The 19,418-nt window shown below is 54.1% G+C and overlaps 1 protein-coding gene across 2 annotated transcripts; it reads left to right on the top strand.

Moving 5' to 3' along the window:
• Positions 1 to 3,574: 3,574 nt before the first annotated feature.
• On the top strand, positions 3,575 to 19,394 carry GMEB2 (glucocorticoid modulatory element binding protein 2). 2 transcript variants are annotated; one of them, XM_063172417.1, is made up of 10 exons: positions 3,575 to 3,609; positions 6,146 to 6,302; positions 11,066 to 11,163; positions 11,884 to 12,014; positions 13,378 to 13,481; positions 14,711 to 14,868; positions 16,057 to 16,128; positions 16,606 to 16,743; positions 17,277 to 17,399; positions 17,577 to 19,394. In XM_063172417.1, the coding sequence occupies exons 2-10, from the start codon at positions 6,172 to 6,174 to the stop codon at positions 18,221 to 18,223; spliced, it is 1,602 nt and encodes a 533-aa protein (XP_063028487.1). In that variant the 5' UTR covers positions 3,575 to 3,609; positions 6,146 to 6,171; the 3' UTR covers positions 18,224 to 19,394. The 2 variants fall into 2 exon arrangements, with proteins under 2 accessions (XP_063028487.1, XP_063028488.1); XM_063172418.1 differs by having other exon boundaries at positions 3,577 to 3,609; positions 11,887 to 12,014.
• The last annotated feature ends 24 nt before the right edge of the window (positions 19,395 to 19,418 follow it).

The raw sequence follows: 19,418 nt of genomic DNA, 5'->3' as shown, positions 1-19,418 counted from the left end.
ATTAAAAAATCCAGTGTTTTCTTTATGAGCTTTTCCTGAGAAAGGATCCAGAGTGGGAGGGAGCAGGGCTGCAGGGCTCAGGGAGATGGACCCAACCCATGAGACCCTGCATGGCCAATGCTCCCAATCCCATCCCTGGAGCCAGGTACACAAAAAGATCCAAAACTGAAAACAGGGAAGTTTGTAATCCTCAAGGACATGTGTGAGAGGGTGCCTGGGTGCTTTCCTTGCTGCTGGGGAAAGGTTCCCCCACATGCATTTTGGGGAGGGTTTTTGCCACCACAAGTGGTGCCCAGTGTCACTGGCCACTGTCCTCCCTGTCCTTGAGGGGATATTGAAATGGCAGCATCCTCCTGGGCTGTCCTACATCGTGTGATCCCATCAAAATAACCAGTGTGGGAGACTCTCCACAGAGCTCAGCAGCACTGGGGCACAAGGAGACAAACTGAGGGGAAGGCAGGAGGGATTTTAATTTTAATTCCCTGTTCTGTAAGGGCAGGGAGGAGAGTGCCAGGAGGACGGTGCCAGGACAGTGCTGGGGCCATCACGGTGGTGGCAGTGGCAAGCAGCCCATGCCTGATGCTTTTCCCACGTGTCCTCAGGATGCTGCTGCCCGCACAAACAGGAATTCTATTTTTGCAGCTTGATCTTCCTGATTCCGGAGATAACAACCTGACTGCAAACGCAGCGTTGCTCCCTTCTCCTCTGAGATTTGATACAGCCCAGTAACCCAGGCTCTTCTAAAACCTGGATGTAGCAAAGAAACCCCCTGCATTTGTCTTAGGAAAACAGGCACAGTCCTTGGTGCCAGACAATTCGAGATATATTGATGAGACCAAGCATGGTCAGCTCCTAACTAGTTAATTCAAGAGACATCCTTCATCCTTTTGTGATCTGAAGGAGAAAACCACATAGGCATGGGATCTGCTGGGGCAGGATGGGGCAGGAGGAGCAGATGGAATTGTGGAGAGGCTCCCACCACCTTCCAGCCCTGCCCACCATGCAGCCCTGTGGGGCTGAGTGCTGAAGATACAATACTGAAGGCTTGAACCACACTCCAGCACCCACAAAATCATAGAATCAAGGAATGGTTTGGTTCCAACCACTTTTCACTATCTCAGGCTGCTCCAAGTCCTGTCCAGCCTTGAGAACCTCCAGGGATGGGGCAGCCACAGCTCCTCTGGGCACCAGGGTCCCCCCACCCTCACAGGAAAGAATTTATTCCAAATATCCAATCTCACCCTGCCCCCTCTCAATGCCCCTGTCTTGTCACTCCATGCATGTCAAGAGTTCCTTATGGAAAAAATCAAAACCAAGAAAGCAAAATACCTACATAACTCTGGGAGGGATCCCTACAAAGTGCTTGAGTAAGGGAAGGGATCAGAGACTCTGCCAGGATGAGTGCAAAGGCTCACCTGGGCAGGCAAAACCCAGAAATGTTGCAGAGTGATTTGGTTTGAAAGACAACAGCTCACCCTGTTTCGGCAGCCTCACTGGCACCATGGCTGGAGCAGGTCTGCCCACTGATAAAGGGGCAGAGCAGGGAGCAGATTGGGTGCCAGGAGGTGAAATCATCCCATCCTCTGTGTGAGGAGGAGCACAGGGACCTTCCTGTGTCCGGGAAACTGACAGGAAAAGCCAGGTTTGCTTTCCAAGAGGGAAAACTGGAGTAGGGCAGCATGACTGGGGGTTTGCTGCCTTCTTACCACCTTGATAAGGACACTGCTCTTGGGCACTGTAGGGAGATGGCTTTAGTGGAAAAATGGACCTTTTATCTGTCCTGTCCCACCCCACTGGAGTCCAAAGGATGCAGCAGTAGCATTGGTAGAGAGACAGATATGCTTCCATGGAAAAGGGAGTCACCATTTGGGTGGGTGATTTAACCTTGCTGGTTATCACTGGTTATCTCAGGGAAGGAAAAGAAATACAATTCCTTGTGGAATTAATATCACTTTAATGGTATTGGCTGGGGTAGACTGGTGAGGGGGAGCATGAGGGAAATAGAGGTGGCAGCTGGTTATAAGGCAGGGTTAGTTTCCATAGGACAAAAAAAAAAAAAAAAAAAAAAGAAGAGGAAGAGCCTTAGAGGAAAAAAAACCCCAAAACCATTAAATAAACCACCACAAATACATCAGACAGGATCATTAGAAATTTGTGTAAAAAAATACTAAACAGACCAAACGCCACCTGAACACCTGTCAGGAAAAGCCACCCACCCAGTAGCTGTGAAAAGCTGACAGAATGGAAACACAGCAAGTGCTTCCAAAAGGGATTCACGACTTTTGGGGCCTCTGGCCTCGCTCATCCGTTCCCAGAACGTGTTAACCACCTACTCACAGAAGAAGTGCAATGTGGTAAAATCGTGCTAAAAGTCCTCCCTGAGAAATTCTTGAGTGCCTCCTAAACCCTGGGCCTCACAGGCACAGAAATGGCAGAAATTAACCAAAACTTGCGACAGCTTGTGGTGCCTGGGGAAACACAGAGAGCAGTCACAGCTCGAGGGTTAGCGCTGGTAAGGACCAGCAGCAGCTTGGGATGGCTCAAGGAGGAAAACAGCCCTGAAACAAACTGCTCAAGGGCACTTTTTAAATGCTAGAAATGTTTAAATGCTGGCCCCAGGGAGACCTTAAAGCCCCTTCCAGTGCCTAAATGGGCTCCAAGAGAGATGGAGAGAGACTTTGGACAAGGGCCTGGAGTGACAGAGCAAGGGGGAATGGCTTCACACTGACTGAGGGCAGAGTTAGATGGGGTATTGGGAAAAATCCTTCCCTGTGAGGGCGGTGAGGCCCTGGCACAGGCTGCCCAGAAAAGCTGTGGCTGCCCCATCACTGGAAGTGTTCAAGGAAATGCTCAGCCAGGAACAGCTGAGGCCTTTCACAAAACCCTGGAGAGCCACAGAGGGACACAGGAGAAAAAGTGTCATGCAGGACCCCAGCTAGGGACAGGTAGGGGACACGGGGGCACACAGGAGATACAGTCGGGAGACAGGCATGGGGCACACAGCCTGGGGGCGACATACAGGGGACACGGGGAGCCTGCAGAACCCTGGAGGGGGACACGGGGGGCACGCAGGAGAGCAAAGGAAGACACGCCGTGTACACGGTACGGGGGCAGACAGGAGACACGGGAGGCGTGCGGGGCACACACAGGGGACGGGGGGGTACCGGCAACCAGGAGGAGGGCACGAAGGGCACGGGCCAGGCACAGAAGGGAGACACGGGGGGTGCAGAGGACACAGGGTGGGGACACACGGGGGGAACACGGCGTGGGGGGGGGGGGTGACATGGGGGGATTCCCCCGCAGGACCCCGCGCGCGGGGACCCCCCGGCGGCGCGCGCCGCGCCCCCTCCCACCCCCGCCCGGCGGCGGCGCAGGCGCAGAGCGCCCGCCCGGTCCCTATTTCACGGGGAGCGCGGGCCGCGGCGCCCGCGCCAAATAAGTCTCGGTAGCCGGTGCGGGCCGTGCGCCTGCGCGGGGCCCCAGAGCCGCGCGGCGGAGCCCCGCTCCCCCCGGCCCCGCCGCCGCCGCCCTGCCCGCGCCCACCGCCGCCCGGCCCCAGCGCCCGCCGCCGCCGCAGCCCGAGCGGGGCCCGCGGGACGCCGGCCCGAGGTAAGCGCCGGGCGCGGCCTCGCCCGCCGCGGGGCCTCCGCCGCACGCGCCGCCCGGGTCCCTGCGGAGCGTCAGGACGTTACGGCGGCGGCGGCAGCGCCCGGCCGCCCGCCCGCCCCGCGGCCCCCCCGCCTCCTCCTCCTCCTCTTCCTCCTCCTCCTCCTCCTCCCTGCCAGCGGGAGCGCGCCCACGCGCCCCTCTCGGCCCCCCGCAACCCCCACCCCCCTCCGCGCGCGCCGCCCCGCAACGGGAACCGGGGAGATGGGGGGGGGAACGGGGACACCGCGGCGACACCGGGGCACCCCCTGCCCGCCCGCCAGCCTCGGCACCGGGGCACCCCCGGAGACCCCCCGGCAGCCTCCACGTGCAGCGCCCTCCGCCCCCGGGCACCCCGCTCTGCAAACCGCCCCCCCAATGTCCCCCAGCCCTGCAGCCCCCCGGGCACCCCGCTCTGCAAACCGCCCCCCAGTATCCCCCAGCGCTGCAGCCCCCCGGGTATCCCCTCTCTGGGTCCCCCTGTGCCGCACTCTGCCTTCTTCACCCCTCCTTGGGGCTCGCCTTCGTCCTGCATCTTCCCTGCCGCTCTCAGGGCAGCCCCCCAGTCGTGCACCCCCAGTTTGTGTCCCCCCACCCCGTGCAGCTGCAACCCCCCGCCGGTGCTGTCTGTGCAGCTCTCCATCTCCTCTGTCCGTGGACCCCTGGGCACCCTCTGGCACCCCATGTGCAGCTCTGTTTAACCCCCCTAAAACCACCATGCATCCCCTCTCTCCATCCACACTGCATCCCCCTCTCTGTGCACAGCCTTGCACACAATGTAATCTGGTCTCTCTGCCCTCCTGGTGCTGCACCCCAAAGATCTGTGTCCTCTCCCTGCTGTGCTATGCTTTTTTTCCTTTTATGTTTTCTTCCTCACTTCGCCCCAAATCTTTCCACAGCCCTTGACACGCTCTCAGCCCCCTGCCAGGTGCGCCAGGAGGGACAGGCATGGACACCCTGAGTCCTGGTAGAGCTGGGGTGCCCCTTGTCCCCCTCCACAGCCCCACTGCTGGTGTGTTTTAGCCACTTTTTTGATTACTTATGGTTCCAGCCCACTTTTCCTCCATTCAGTGCTGGTTCCTGCCCAGAGGCATTTGAGCAGCACACGTGGGGTTCAGTCCCGTGATGCTGGGCAGGATGTCTGGGGCATCCTGAAGCTCAGGAGTGTTGTGAGTGATGCTAATCACTGAGTGGGATGGGTTTTACCCCAAAATGAAGGACAAGGATAGAGATAGAGTGACAACAGAGATTGGAGGGGTTGAGCTGAGGGCAGCTGAGCTTCGGTGCTGCTGTGGAAACTGAAGTGCTTCTGCTGGTGGCCTTGTGCTGGGCTGGCACAGAGGGGCCATTGGACAGACCCTGTGGGCTCTGTGGAGGTAAGGAGCAACTCATGGTGTCCCTGTGGGTCAGGCAGGTGTTTCTGAAGGCCGTGAACTTGGTTGTGAAGTCACACTGGCCATGCTGGGTCAGTGCTGTGCTCCAGCCATGGTCTGGGGAAGTGGTGGGAGCCAGTTGACATCTCTGCTGTGCTCTGTGCCACTGCTTGGAGTTCTCCATGGGGGTCTGAGCCTGGAACAGCCAGACCTGGGTGAGGTGTTCCCTTACCTGTCTCTGTGGGGGCTGCACTAGTGCTGTAGGAGATGCTTTGTGGGCACCAAGTTCTCCTTACCTGGGCATGGGCTGATCCTCAGCATTGTGGGCAGCAGGGCAAGGGAGGGGATTGTTCCCCTCTGCTCTCCTCAGGTGGGACCCCCCCTGCAGTGCTGCATCCAGCTCTGGGCTCCCAGCATCAGAGGCATGTGGAGCTGCTGGAGCGAGTCCAGAGCAGGTCATGGAGATGCTCTGAGGGCTGGACACTTCTGCTCTAGAGACAGGCTGAGAGAGCTGGAGAAAAGAAGGCTCTGAGGAGACCTGAGAGTCCCTTTCAGTTCCTTAAGGGGCTTCAAGAAAGCTGGAGAGGGAATGCTGTCTTACATCTATTGCTGATTTATTAGAAATGCACACTTTGAAATAGTTTCCAGATGTCACTGTTTCTCCAGGCTTGACGTGCTTTTTTAATTTGATTTTTTTTTTGTGTGTGTGTGACTTTGGAGGAGGGAAGAATCCCTGTTTTGCTGTGGAGGAGACAGTGACAAGCTCCTCCAACAGTGTGAAATCGTGAGATAGTTTGAAATACATTTAGAAAAGCACCTTCAAACTGAGTATCTTCACAGAGTTTATGATGGATGTCAGGAACATTTTTTTTTTTGGACCTCTTTCACACTCTGCCCTTCACCTCCTGCACCCCAGTCCCACCCGTGCCCATCGTTCTCACCCAGCTTGCAAAGGATTGGGTTGGGTTGAGCTTCCCCTCATCCTCCCTCCTGCGATGGAGCGCTTGGGGATTCGCTCATCCCATTCAGAGCACGATGTCCCTGCAGTCCCTTCTCTCCTTGCTCCCAGGACCCTCCCATGACCAAGCTCACCTTTTGACTCTGGCACTCCGGAATTTCTCCCCCAGCAGGTGGTGACCGAGCTGGTGCCGCGATGGCGACGCCGGACGTCAGCGTGCACATGGAGGAGGTGGTGGTGGTGACCACGCCGGACGGCGCCGTGGACGGCGCTGCCATGGAGGAGGTCAAGACAGTGCTGGTCACCACCAACCTGTCCCAGCACGGGTAAGAGATGGGGCTGGTGCACGCTGAGGGGACGTGCTGGAAACCCTCCCAGATGGGATTGATCCCCCACTGCTTCCTCCTGCATCCCTGCTCACTGTGGGCACCTCAGCGGTGGCCATGGAACGTCCAGCTCCTTGCTAGGGCTTCCACACCAGGGCTCTGCAGCTCTGGGCAGAACAGGCTCCATTCTTTCCTTCTTTTGAGGTGGGGAAAAATGACTGACCCCAAATACCTTTTTCTGAGATTTTTCTGGATTTCTGATATTTTTCTGGATTTCTGAGAGTTTCTGGATTTGGATGTTGGAGTAGACACGAACCCAGTTGGAACAGGACACCAGAAGCTAAATCAGTGTTTTTCTGCTATTTATTTCATGATGGCTATGCTGAGCTCTGAACTCCAAGAGACAAGTTTGTCCTCACCAGGCTGAGGGTGGTGCAGCTGAGCTCCCCTTCCCTGAAGGCTGAGGAGGTTTGGGGTCGGCTGGTTTTTGGCTGAGCTCTGCAGGAACCTCCACTGCCAGCAATAGGAGTGAGAGAGCTGTCCTTGAAACAGTGTTGCCCTGAATGGAGATGCACTGCTCAAACAAAAAAAAAAGCGCAGATCTGATTGTTAAAGTGCTGCTGTTTTGCCCAATTTCTGCCTTTTTTGTTGGCATTTTATATTCAGGGCTGCTGTTTGTTCAGGTCTGGTCTGTTCAGTGGCAGGTTGGCCATGGCCAAAGAGCCTTTCTTGAAGGCCCACATAGCAATGGACTCTCTGCTTTATTTCTCCGTGGTTTTTTGGGTGGAACAGAGCCCAGAGCCGTTTGCGTGTTTTGTTCAGTCAGTGGGCAGAGAATCCAAGTTCACACCTGGAGCTGCATCCAGGCAGGCTTGTCTGAAATAAGTGGGTGTTGAATGGCTGTTTATTGCTCTCCGGAGGTGTTTGTCTGCTTTTCTCAAACGTGTCTTTGTGTCAGTGCCCTGGGGCTTTGGGCAGGGCAGAAGGTGACAGCTGAGTCCAGGGCCGTTCCCCTTGTGCTGCTTCAACTGAGATAAACCCTATTAATAGATGAAATTTTGGTAAAAAATGGGCAGGACAGGCAGAGGCAGGAGCTGTTGGTGCTGGGATGGGCAGGACCTGCCCTGCTCTTCATCCACACCCTGGGTCTGTGTTTCCAAAACATCTTCAATTCCCAGAAGAACGGTGATGGTGGGGAAGAAAGGCTGTACTCCTCTTGTTTTCTGTCCCATGGAGACTCCATTGTCTCCCTCAGTGGAGAAGCAGCCAGATGTGACTCTTGGGATGGAGAAGCAGCCAGATGTGACTCTTGGGATGGAGAAGCAGCCAGATGTGACTCTTGGGATGGAGAAGCAGCCAGATGTGACTCTTGGGATGTGGCTGCTCTTGGATGCAGAGTGGTTCCTGGTTGTCATGTGGCTCTGAGCCTCTTCAGACCCATTGTGGTATTGTCTGGGAAAATGGATCATGGCAGAGGCTGGCTCAGTCAGTTGGTTTCCTTTCACTCTTAGTTCCCTTCCTGTTTTTCTTTGGACATCTCTTCTCACTCTCCCAGTGGCCCCTGGCTGGTCAGAAGCAGGACAGCTCCATGCAGCACAGTGAAGAATGCTTTCATTTAGTGACAGCTGTGAGCAGAGACATCTTGGTATGGATGAAGAGATTCCCTGAGGGTTTTCCATGCATCTCTCTGGAGAAGAGCCCCTGGACAGGCCCTTTGCTCCCCCATTCTTGGGGATGGTAGTGGGTTAATAGAAAGGGTGTGAATTTTGGCATTACAGAGTAAAACCTGCCTGACTCCCCTCACTGAGCAGGGCAGTGGGGCTGCTGGTGGGTGGCAGCACGAGCCACCATGGTCTCTCTGTGGCCTTGGACAGTTGCCCCCACCAGGCTCTGCTCCTCCAGGGCAATACCACAGTGGTGCTGGCTCTTTCTCCCTTTCCCTCTGATTTCCCTCTGCAGCCCCAGCTGGTGTCAGGAGAGCAGCTGCAGGCACGGGCTGGGATCCCTTGCTGTTGGCTCAGTCACTGCTCACATGGGGAGCTTTCTGTTTGCTTGGTGTGACACTTAAACTCAGCTTGGGGTTGGTGCCTTTTTCTAGTGCTCATCTGGGTATGGATTTGCTATTAAAAAACCCCTCTGTACAACCAATTGTTAAGAGCTTAATTAGTTCGTGTGTTCTTAAGGAAAAAGCTGAGGGAAATGGGAAAATAATAATGAGCAAGAAGCTTTTCTCTTTGGTCTGTGAGAGGAGGGGATCTGTGCTTGATGCTCTGATGAGGTACATGTATTTCTGATCAGCACAGGATTCTGGGGGAGAATTTTCTCTCTCAAGTTTCCAGGCAAGGCAGGAGCAGAAAAGAAAAGAGACGCCAGCCCGCAGAGTTATCTGCACATGCTTTCTTCTTCCCATCTGGTTTGTGGATCCTCCTGGGGAGGAAGATGAGAACCATCCTCCCCTGCCTTCGTCATGGCAACTGGCAAAGGCAGGGCCAGCTGGGGGGCTGCACTGCTGGGGCTTGGAAGGTGTTTGTGTTTTCCTTTGCTTCTGCCTCAGTCTGTTTCCCTGGAATGGGATGGGAGAAACTTGCCTTTTTTTGTGGTTTTCTTTCCCCCATGTGCCCATGGCAGACACAGATTTCAGTTGCCTGAATTTTTCATACAGGCTGGGAGTTGGTTTGTTTGTTTTCCTCTGGAGGTTAAAGGCATGGGCTGGGTTATTCCTCCCCATCCAGTTGCACCTTTTGGTCATTTTTCGGAGCGGTGCAAATGTGGTGGAGTCCTGGAGGAAGCTCTGAAAGGTGCTGACTTTTCTGCTGGAGGGTTTCTTCTGGGTAAGTTGGTGGAGGTTCTTGATCTGGAGGCAGGTCAGGGCTGTGGGGTGCTGGGCTTTGCATGCCAGAAGGGGTTGCTTCCTCTGGCACCCTGCTGAAGTGCCACTGCTGCAAACTGATGAAAAACCCCAGGTTAGAATTCTTCTGTTCTTCTGTCAGACTGCCACTTGTGTAATAATCACCTGGGTGCAAATGCCTTGGCTCAGAGTTTACCTTTTTGGGTCCTTTCACGTTCCCTCCCCATGCTCTGCCAGGGCTCTGGGCTGGTGGTTGCTGTGAGCTGCAGAGGCAGAGTTGTGTCCATCTTCTTTCTGTCACAGCAGGAGCTGTCTCCCCTCTCTGGAGCAGCATCTGAGCCACTCACCTGGTGAGGCTGGGCTGCCACCCACACCATTCCTTATCTCTGTGCTGCTCCCCACAGGGACCTGCCCTGCAGCTGCTGAGGGCAGGGATGCTTTGAAGCTGCAGTTCCACCCTGGAGCTGTGTGTTAGGAGCCCAGAATGGAAAAACCAGTTGCTCTTGAATTTCCTTGTCCCCGTGGCATGGGGGGTGAGAAATGTGGTTGCCAGTGAGTCACTAGGACTGTCTTTTAATTCATCCATGGTACCAAAGGGAGGGAGGTTCAGGTTTATTTTCTCTGTGGAGTCTTCATAGGGAGTTTATATGGCAAAGTATGTGAAAAGCTAATTGTGTTTCTCTCCCTGCCCCTGTGGACTGAGCTTTCTGCAGCTTCAGTAACACCACCAAACATACATCTTAAAAGGAGGGTAGACTTAGATTAGATATTGGGAAGAAATTGTTCCTTGTGAGGGTGGTGAGGCCCTGGCACAGACTGTCCAGAGAAGCTGTGGCTGCCCCATCCCTGGAATTGTTCAAGGCCAGGTTGGACAGGGCTTGGAGCAGCCTGGGATAGTGGAAGGTGTCCCTGCCTATGGGAGGGGCTTGGAACAAGATGAGTTTTAAGGGCCCTTTCAGCCCAAACCATTCTGTGTTTGTATGAAAACCCATTAGGAATGGTCCCTGCTGAGCACTGGCTGTGAGGTACAGGTGGATCCATAGGGGCACCAATGTGGGCTCCCTCCCTTTGGGACCTCACCTCCAAAGCCAGGGGGGTGAGGAGCATGTCCCACATGCCAGCCAGAAGTGCCTGTGCCCTCTGAGTGTGGGAAGCTCCTTGGAGGGGCTTGGGGCTCCATATTCCTGTACCTGGGATGGGAGAACAGCGAGGGAGTGGGTGCTGTGCAGGACCCACTGTGTGACTCCATGGGCAAAGCACCCAGAGAAGATGGAGATCTCAGTGTGGGGACAATGGAAACAGCTGAACAGCCAGCTATTAATGAATGTCATGGATATAATAAGTTTTAAGAGGCTCAGAGATTGTATTGCAAGTGTCTGTAACTCATGTTATGTTATCTCTGCTCACAGATCTGCTCTTGGGGTTTGTCCAACTCCTTTATAGTGTCTCTGTGGCTCTTTGAGGTCCTGCTCCCTCCCTGGAGCATCCTGCATACCAGGGGATTCAGCCAGTGCATTGCCCAGACAGCAGCAGCATGTTTCACACATGTTTTTCCTGGGGAAATCTCAGGCAAAGCTTCCAAAGGCTGGCAGTGACTTCTGAGCAAGGGGCTGTGCTGACAGCATCTCTCCATGCCAGCTCTCCAGCATGGGCTGGGCTGGAGGCAGATCCACAGGGCTGGGATTAAAGGGGAGGGAGAGAGAGCTGGCCTGGCTGCTGACAGAGGCTTGCCTGCTGTGGGGTTCTTCATCTCCACATGAAAAAATGGAGCTGAGCCTCTCAAACCCAGAGCTGACTCTTAGCTCTTGTGGGAAAATGTGATCCGAGGGACTTGTGAGGCAATGTCTCCACAGGGCATCGGGGGTGGGGGTGGCACAGCCACATGGCTTAAGAATGCCTCTGCCTCTCTTCCCAGCGGTGACATCAACGAAGACACTCTGGAGACTGAAAATGCAGCTGCTGCAGCTGCTGCTGCCTTCACAGCCTCCACTGACCTGAAGGAAGCGGTTCTAGGTAGGTCAGCTCTTTCCACAGCCCCTTGGTGGCAGCTGCAGCCCCCCAGTGTGCCCCAGCCCTGCACTGGTGTCGAGTGGGACACCCCAAGCACTGCTGTGCAGAGCTGCTGGGGCTCGGGGGTGTTCTCGTGTGAGCCTTGGGGATGCCAGCGATGCTGTCCCAGCATCCAGGGGGCTCGGTGACCAGCAGGGAGCTGGCAGTGGCTGGCTGGGCTGCTGCTGCCCTCTCCTGGTCCGGGATGTGTCCCTGTGTCCGGCCATCCCTGCTCCTGCCATTCCAGGTTGCCACAGGGGTGTCAGTTTTGCAGCAGCTTGCTGGCTTTGGTTGCAAGTAAAAGCGAGTTTAGGGAGCAGAGACTGATCAGCTGGGCTAATGTTGACTTGAAACCAGTTTTACTTTAAAACCAAGGGTGACTCCACCCAGATAACATCATTCTCTTTTATCAAGAATGGGTGACTTCTCATTTTCCCTGTGCTCAGCTGCAGCTGGATTGGCATAAATCTTAGTTGGCTGTTTTGCCTGAGAAATTTGGGTGTTTGGATACTTTCACAGAAAAGTGCAAATGAGTGGTGGCCACAAACCCCAGCACACCCCACCATGCATCATCTACTTGGTTTTTTATTTATTTCTGAGTTTCAAAACTGTCATTGCATGTGTGGCTCAGGAGCTGTGGCTCATGTTTCTCTTTGATCTGTCCCTTCCTCTGATCACTGTGAGAAGTGAAGATGGCTGAAGATGAGGACAGTTTGGAGGCAGAGATTGTCTACCCCATCACCTGCGGGGACAGCAAAGCCAACCTCATCTGGAGGAAGTTTGTGTGCCCTGGAATCAATGTGAAGTGTGTGCAGGTGAGAACAGAGAGCCCAGCACTGGGCTTGTGCTTTTCCCTTGCCCACACTGAGAGGTGACCTGGCTTGTCCTGGTTGTGATAACCTTTGATCAGCTGCTTTGCATTTGATCCATGTCATGGTAGGAAAGGATGACATTTTCCTGGTGCTGGGTACCTGATATTTGTCCTGACAAAATTATTTAGTTCTGGCTGGAGAGATGGTGCCTCAGTTTAATGTGTTATTGAAAATTTGAGAAATTTGGGCACTTGCAGTGTCTGCTCAGTTGGAAAGTTTGAGGAGTGTATTGATTGAGGACCTGCTGAAGAGTTGCTGCTGTGTGCTGGGTAACTCATGGTTAAAATTTACATGAATTCAGGAACATGCCACGAGTGAGTCATTGCTGGCATTTGTACACAGCCTAAACAATGCCCTGCTGAGGGAGAGTCTCCTTGGGCTCCCAGAGGATAGTCCTTGCCCTTCCCAGCAGAGGTGGTCTCCTCTATCCATGAGACAGAGGATAGATGCTGCTGCCTCCTAAAATCTGTCCTCTCTGCACTGAAGCCCTTGTCCTTGTTCAGAGATGCAGTTTCTCATGCAGTAACAGTGAGTTGCTCTATGTTGGTCAACATGGCCATGGAAAAGAGGAGGCCTGGATTTGGGAAATCCTTTGAGATGGGCTGTAAGGCAGCTCTTAAGAAAACTGGGTCACGATTGGACTCAAGGATCTTGGAGAACTTCTCCACCCTTAGTGATTCTATAATTCTGTGATCCTGCAGGTTGCTGTTGGGTTCAGGCACAGCTGGGTGTGTAGGGCAATAAAAGAAAGGAAGAGTTGGCAGGTATGTGCCAGCTCCCTGAAGCTGGTTTGCAGTGGCAGTGGGTGTGCACAGCCAGAGAGGCCAGAGGTTCCCTGATACCAGTGGTTGGGCTTGGGAGCAGGAGGTCAAAGACCAAATGGGCTTCTTCTCTCTCCCCTATGGGGCATAATGTGCCCTGGACCCAAATGTTGGCAGTGCAGCCCAGCGTTCACTGAGTGCATTGTTAGTGGGAGCATGAGCAGCTCCCTGCTGCTAATGACACTCTGCACAAGCTCTGGGTGTTTTCCCAGCTGTCCTGCCTGAGCTGGGCAAACTCACACACCCCTGGAGCAGCTGTTAACTAACCACTGGTGACAGCTTTAATCTTTCTGACTTGGGCAGTGTCCTCTGGGATGGGGAGTGCCTGTTAGCCATTTGGTTTGGGGATGCTCAGTGGCACATGGAGGCTGCAGACACTGCCAGGCACTGGGAAATGCCAGCAGGCTGCAGCTGGACCCTGCTCACAGGACACCCTTGGCTCGTTTATGGCTTGTGGCACTGATGTTGCACCCCTGCCTTTGCAGTTTCATGATCACCTCATCAGCCCCAAGGAGTTTGTGCACCTGGCAGGGAAGTCGACCTTGAAGGACTGGAAGCGGGCGATCCGGATGAACGGGATCATGCTCCGGTCAGTGCCTTCCCCTGTGCCTCTGGACACTGCTGGGGGATTGTGGTGGGGGGAACACAACCTTTGGAATGGCAGTTCTGCTGCTGAGGGAGCAAATGAACCACTATAAATGTTTGTTGTAATGACAGCCTGGTCCCACATGGGGTCAGTTAAATGGCTTTGTTCTGTCCTTGTGCTTAGGGAATAATTGGGGACAAGAAATATTTCTCTTGCCTTTTCAGGCCTTGAACTACACTGAGTTTCATGCTGGTGTAGGGACATTGGAAATTTTAATGGCTGTTGGTGGTTGGGCTATGCTGCGTGAGGATTCTCAGTGTGACTCACCAAATGAAATCAGTCTGGTCATCACCAATGCTCTGGTTGCAGCACTCCTGCTTGACATCACTTCTAAATAAGTCCTTGGCAAAAAAAAAAAAAAGGTTCTTTATTGCAAACATTTCTCTTCTCTAGTATTAACTACAGTAATTCAATTCCTCTATGGTCCTTCTGAACACCAGCCTGAAACTGTGATTTAATTAAAGTCTTTCTCTGCCTTTGGACAGGATTAAAAAAGAATCACCTCTTTCCCCAGGAATTGTCAGTGGTTTTGTGCTCTTTTCACAGGGTGACATTGCCTTTCTCTGTATTATTCTACTTCAATGCAGGCATCTCCTGTATTCCTTTTAAGCAGCTTTTGCCTCACATAAATTTTGCATAATAGGTTTAGGCTTTGTCAAGGCAGGGCTTTGAGAGGGGGAAAAACACTTCAGGGGAATGTCTAAAGGCAAACCCAACATCCCATGGGAGCACATCTCTGGAAGCTTAGGTGGTTGTTGGCCAGCAAGGCTGGGAATGTTTTGGAGATAATGTTCTTGGATTGGAAGATCCTGTGTGCCAGTGTTGGCACTCCCTTTGAATGAGAGACCTGATTTTAGTTTCTAAATAGGGGTATGTCCTGTCTCCTTTTGAGCTATAGAGTCAAAAAGGCAAGAAAGAAGCTCCCTGTGGTCTCACTCTAGACTGAGACTCCAGCTGATCCTTTGGTTGGAAGCTGGAGCTTTGGAGGGGATGTGCTGGTGGCCCCAGTTAGGGGCTCTCTCTTCCCCTTCTCAGTAAGGCTTCTGCTGGCTCTGCCTGCTCTCCTGGTGTTTTGGGACTCAGAAGTTTGGGGTGAAGGCTGCCAGGAGCAATCTCAGAGCTCTTAGTTGTTGCTGATGTGCCTGTCCTTGTGCTTGCTCCCTGTCTTTCAGGAAGATTATGGACTCAGGAGAGCTGGATTTCTACCAGCACACAAAGGTCTGTTCCAACACCTGCCGGAGCACCAAGATTGACCTGACAGGAGCCAGGGTGTCCCTGACCAGCCAGACATCAACAGAGTACATCCCTCTGACTCCTGCCTCTGCTGATGGTACGTGCAGCCCTTCCTCACCTCAGCAGGGCCTTTGGCACAGCAGAGCCCATGGGTGCCACATAACCAAGGTTCCTGTAGCTGCCCCAGCTCTGGAAGTGTCACAGGTTGGACAGCACTTGGAGCAATCTGGTCTAGTGGAGGGTGTCCCTGCCCATGGCAGGGGGTTGGAATGAGATGAGCTTTGAGGTCTCTTCCAACCCAAGCCATTCTCTGATTTTATTAATTTGACCTATAATTACAGGTAATTGTTTCATTGGAAGATGTTTTGATTTTTAAATAGTTCTGTAATTAACACCTTTAGCCCCTGAGCATTAAGAACAGCCCTGAAAGTGCCCCACACCCCAAGCTCCTGGTGGAGCCTCTGGGACAGGATAAGCCCCTTGGCTGGCTCTGCAGAGCACCCATCCACCACATCCTGGTATTGTGGTGGGGAAGCTGATGCTGATGCACAGCCCAGCCCTCTCCAAGAACCTCTGTTGAACATGAGCTCATTAATGGGAGATGTTTGCCAGCTGCTGGGCTGTGCTGAAATAACCAGAGCCCTGAAAGCTGTGGAGTAAAGGAGCAGAGGGACTGGATTAATGACTGCAACTGAGCATTCCAAAGGCTCTGCACAGCTCTGTGGGGCTCTGGCCAGATTCCCATCCATCCTGCTCCTGCACACGGCATGAATGACGCCTGTTCCCCGGCTCTATGGTAACAAAACTGCTGAGATTGGCAGAGCTGGAGGGAAGGAGGGATCCCCCCTGCATCCCTGTGCAGTGGGGGGCTGCTCTTCTCTTGCAGAGTTTAGAAACCCTCCAGACAAATGGTAGCTGCGTAAAAAGGGCTGCCAAAAAAATCAGACTCTAAATCTGTTTGACTTTTGCCCTGAGCAGTGCTGGTGTGTTTTCAGGAGGGAAATGCTGCTCTCAAGCATGTGTTCTTGTGCTGCAAAGGTTGCAGGAGCAGTCCCTGGGGATTGCACTCTAATGTAGGAAAATAAGTACAGCTGGCACAGCAGCCACTTGGATGTCTCTGTTCAGCGTTGAGATCTGCATTCAAACAGATGTGATCCTCTGCAATACAAAGGAGAAGTACAGAAATGCAGCAAGGGAGTGCTTCCTTTGGAAACAGCCTGTGAAAATACAGGGAAAAATCAGGACCTGGGAATTTTTTTCTCTTCTCTTTTGCTATTGGTTGCAGTGAACGGATCCCCAGCTACAATAACCATAGAAACATGCGAGGACACCAGCGATTGGAGCACCAGCATTGGAGGTATGGCCTGCCATCCTGCAGGGGTGGAGGAGATGTGGGCAAGCAGGGAAGCAGCAGAGTAAGGAGCAGGAAGGACCCTCTTACCAGAGCAGCCTTGCATGAGCCTCCACTGGGATTATTCCTTCTGTGCTGGTGGAACAGCTCTGTGTTACATCCCTCTGCAGCCTCGCAATGAAGTTGTTTCCAAGCACCAACATATCAAAGCCAGAGAGCCAAATGTGCTCTGGGAAAAAAAAATTCTTATCAGAAGGGTCATGAAATCATTCTCCTTGGTGCTACTGGCTGTAGCAAAGTGTCCTATTGGTGTGGGACAGGGTGGGGACAGCATATCCTCCTTTGTGTCCATGCTCTGCGTGGGCCTTGCCCCAGCCTGGCAGGAATGCACCCCTGCAGGGGTGTCCACAGGGAACCCATAGCAGATTACCATTAAACCCTGCCGAGGATTTTGAGGTTCTCCCTTGCTTCCTCTTTCTCCAGATGACACCTTTGCTTTTTGGCAAGGTCTGAAGGACAGTGGTCTCCTGGAAGAAGTGATCCATGAGTTCCACCAAGAGCTGGTGGAGACCATGAAGGGCTTGCAGCAGCGAGCACAGGATCCCCCACTGCAGCTTGGGGGTAAGGTCCTGGTCATGGGTGGTCAGTCATCTTGGGAGAGGGGCTTGTGGATGTTTTTATCCTTAGGGGTATCTGGATGGCATGATAGGGATGTAGCTCATCATAGGAAATCTCATTTTTGACTGGTTGATGAGGCTGCCCTTGGGGATAATGCAGGTGACCTCAGTTCTCCAGTTCCCCGTGCATGAGGCTTCCTCCCTGCTGCCTCTGGCTCTGGACAAATGCTTGGCTTGGGAATTGAGGTGGAATTTAGGCCATTGGAATAATGATGCAGCAAGCAGCTACTGTGCCAGCAGATTTCTTATCACCTCTGCTAGGCAGGAGAGGACTGTTTACACGGCCAGTGACCTCTTGCCCTTTCTCATGGCTTCTGCCTTCTCCTCTTCCCCAGCCTCTTGCATTACCCTCCCGCAGATTTTGGCTGTCTCAGCTGGACATGTTTGTTCCTGGACATGTTTGTGGCTTTTGCCAAGCCACAAATAGTTTGCTCAGGGAGTTTTGCTTCCTCAAAGATTCTGTGTCTTGTTTTTAAGATGCTGTTTTACTCAACAACGTAGTCCAGAACTTTGGGATGCTGGATCTGGTCAAGAAGGTCCTGGCCAGCCACAAGTGCCAGATGGATCGCTCGAGGGAGCAGTACACACGGGATTTGGCAGGTATGGACACAGCAGTGCAGCACTGGGCATTGCTGCCTGTGCACTTCCTTTTGGGCTGAGCAAGTGGGGGTTGTGTTAAAGCTGGTGGTGTTAAACCAGCCACACCAGGCATTGCCACAGGCCTCTGGGAAGCTTGTCCAAGGTCCAGGCTGAGCCGAACCTCTCTTCTCTGTCCAGCTCTGGAGCAGCAGTGTGACGAGCACCGCAAGCGAGCGAAGGAGCTGAAGCACAAATCGCAGCATCTCAACAACGTCCTGATGACCCTCACACCCGTCTCTGTTCCCACACCTCTGAAACGCCCCCGGCTCACCAGGGCCACCTCCGGACCAGCTGCCATCACCTCCCAAGTCCTGTCCCAGCCAGCGCAGCTCACTGTCACCCCTGGTGTCCCAGTATCCCAGATTGCCAACCTCCCTCTTGGCAAAGTGGTCTCGGCCCTCCCTCCTTCGGTGCTGGGGAAGAGCCCGGCCCAGCCCCCCGCCGCCAGCTCCCCGGCCTCCCCTCTGCTGGGGGGGTACACGGTGCTGGCCTCCGCCGGCTCCACCTTCCCCGGCACCGTGGAGATCCACCCGGACGCTTCCAACCTGACGGTGCTGAGCACGGCTGCGGTCCAGGACGGCAGCACGGTGGTGAAGGTGGTGAGCCCCTTCCAGCTCCTGACCCTTCCAGGACTTGGCACGACCATCCAGAATGTGACACAAATAGCTCCCGGCGGGAGCACGGTGGTGACTGTCCCGTCCGGGGCCGCCGAGGCCGCCGGGGACGAGCACGCTGCCGCCGCCATCGAGGTGACCGCGGTGGCCGACGAGGCGGAGCAGAAGTGAGAGGGGGGACTTGCCTGGAGGGACGCTGGCCGTGCCACTCTGGGGGGAACTGCCTCTTCTCTGGCTGCGCTGTGGGACGAGGAGCGGTGTCGTGAGGGGCACGGGCTAGCGAGACTCAGAGCAGCTCGTGTTGGGAGCGAGGAGGTTCAGGTCAGAGGGAAGGAGGGGGGAGGAAGGATGCCTGGAGAAGGCAGAGGCAGAAATGCTCTGCCTTGTTTGGAGGAGGGAAGAAAAAAAGAGCTTATTTTTTTATAAAGCTTTCCTCCCCTGTTCTCTTGGAGTAGCTTTCCTGCTCTGGGTTGTCAGCCCAGCCTTTTTGGCTGGCACAGCTGGAGCAGTGTCCATCGGAGGAGTGGGCAGGAGCAGGGAGAAGGTGGTAGCAAAAGGAGGCTGCCAAAGGGGGTCTGGTGTGCAGGGAGCTGGCTGCTCCCCATCCCTAGGGGCTGCAGGAGTGGAGAGGGATGCCAAGAGCAGGAATTCAGTGGATGTGTACAATCATTGACACCAGGAAGAGCTCTGGCAGCATGGGCACAGGCCCTGGGAGTTGGGTTTGTGCGTGACACTGGCTTTGGGTGGAAAAAACAAATGGGAGCTGTTGTGACAGTGGGCATAGTGGTTGCCCAGGTCTACTGGGGAAGAAGCAGCAAGACAGGGGAGCCCAGAGGGCTGAGAAGAGCTGTGACTTCTGAGGATTTGGGGTCTTTTTCTAGTTTTCTCAAAAAAAAAAAAATCCATTATTGGGATTTTTTTAAGCCACCGGCGATTTTTAAGCAAAGCCCAGGTTGGGAAGCTCGTTCTGCATGGCAGAGCCGTGCTGCAGAGCGTGCAGAGCTGTGCCCCATGGCCATGCTCCAGGGAGCTCACACTTCCTCACGAGGGCAGACCCTGCTGTCCCCAGTCCCCAGCATCCCATGGGAGCAGGACACTGCCATTCCCTCCCTGCTGGGGTCAAGCAGCCGTTCTGTAACGGGGTGGTCAGCCCCCCAGTTCTCCTACAGCCACCCCACTCACTGCAGCTCTCACCAGGCCCCATGCCAGGGCCTGTGTGTCTCACGCTGCCTCTGGCTGGGAGGAGTCGGGTGCTTGGAGTGTTGGGGTTTCCCAAACTTGATCTGGCAACAGCAGCAACGACAGGTCACTTTATTGAGTAATAAATATTTTTTTGAAAGAATGTTAATGTTTATTGTGTTTTCTA

This window comes from Melospiza melodia, chromosome 19 (genome assembly GCF_035770615.1).
Source record: "Melospiza melodia melodia isolate bMelMel2 chromosome 19, bMelMel2.pri, whole genome shotgun sequence".
Classification (NCBI taxonomy): Eukaryota; Metazoa; Chordata; class Aves; order Passeriformes; family Passerellidae; genus Melospiza; species Melospiza melodia.
This window is presented reverse-complemented; position numbering and strand designations above follow the sequence as displayed.

What these genes read in the sequence shown, in the direction of transcription:
- GMEB2 (XM_063172417.1), top strand. Translation starts at nt 6,172, where the DNA reads ATGGCGACGCCGGACGTCAGCGTGCACATGGAGGAGGTGGTGGTGGTG. An exon ending in CCTGAAGGAAGCGGTTCTAG is followed by an intron (nt 11,164 to 11,883) that starts GTAGGTCAGCTC and finishes GATCACTGTGAG; the next exon opens with AAGTGAAGATGGCTGAAGAT. An exon ending in ATGAACGGGATCATGCTCCG is followed by an intron (nt 13,482 to 14,710) that starts GTCAGTGCCTTC and finishes CCTGTCTTTCAG; the next exon opens with GAAGATTATGGACTCAGGAG.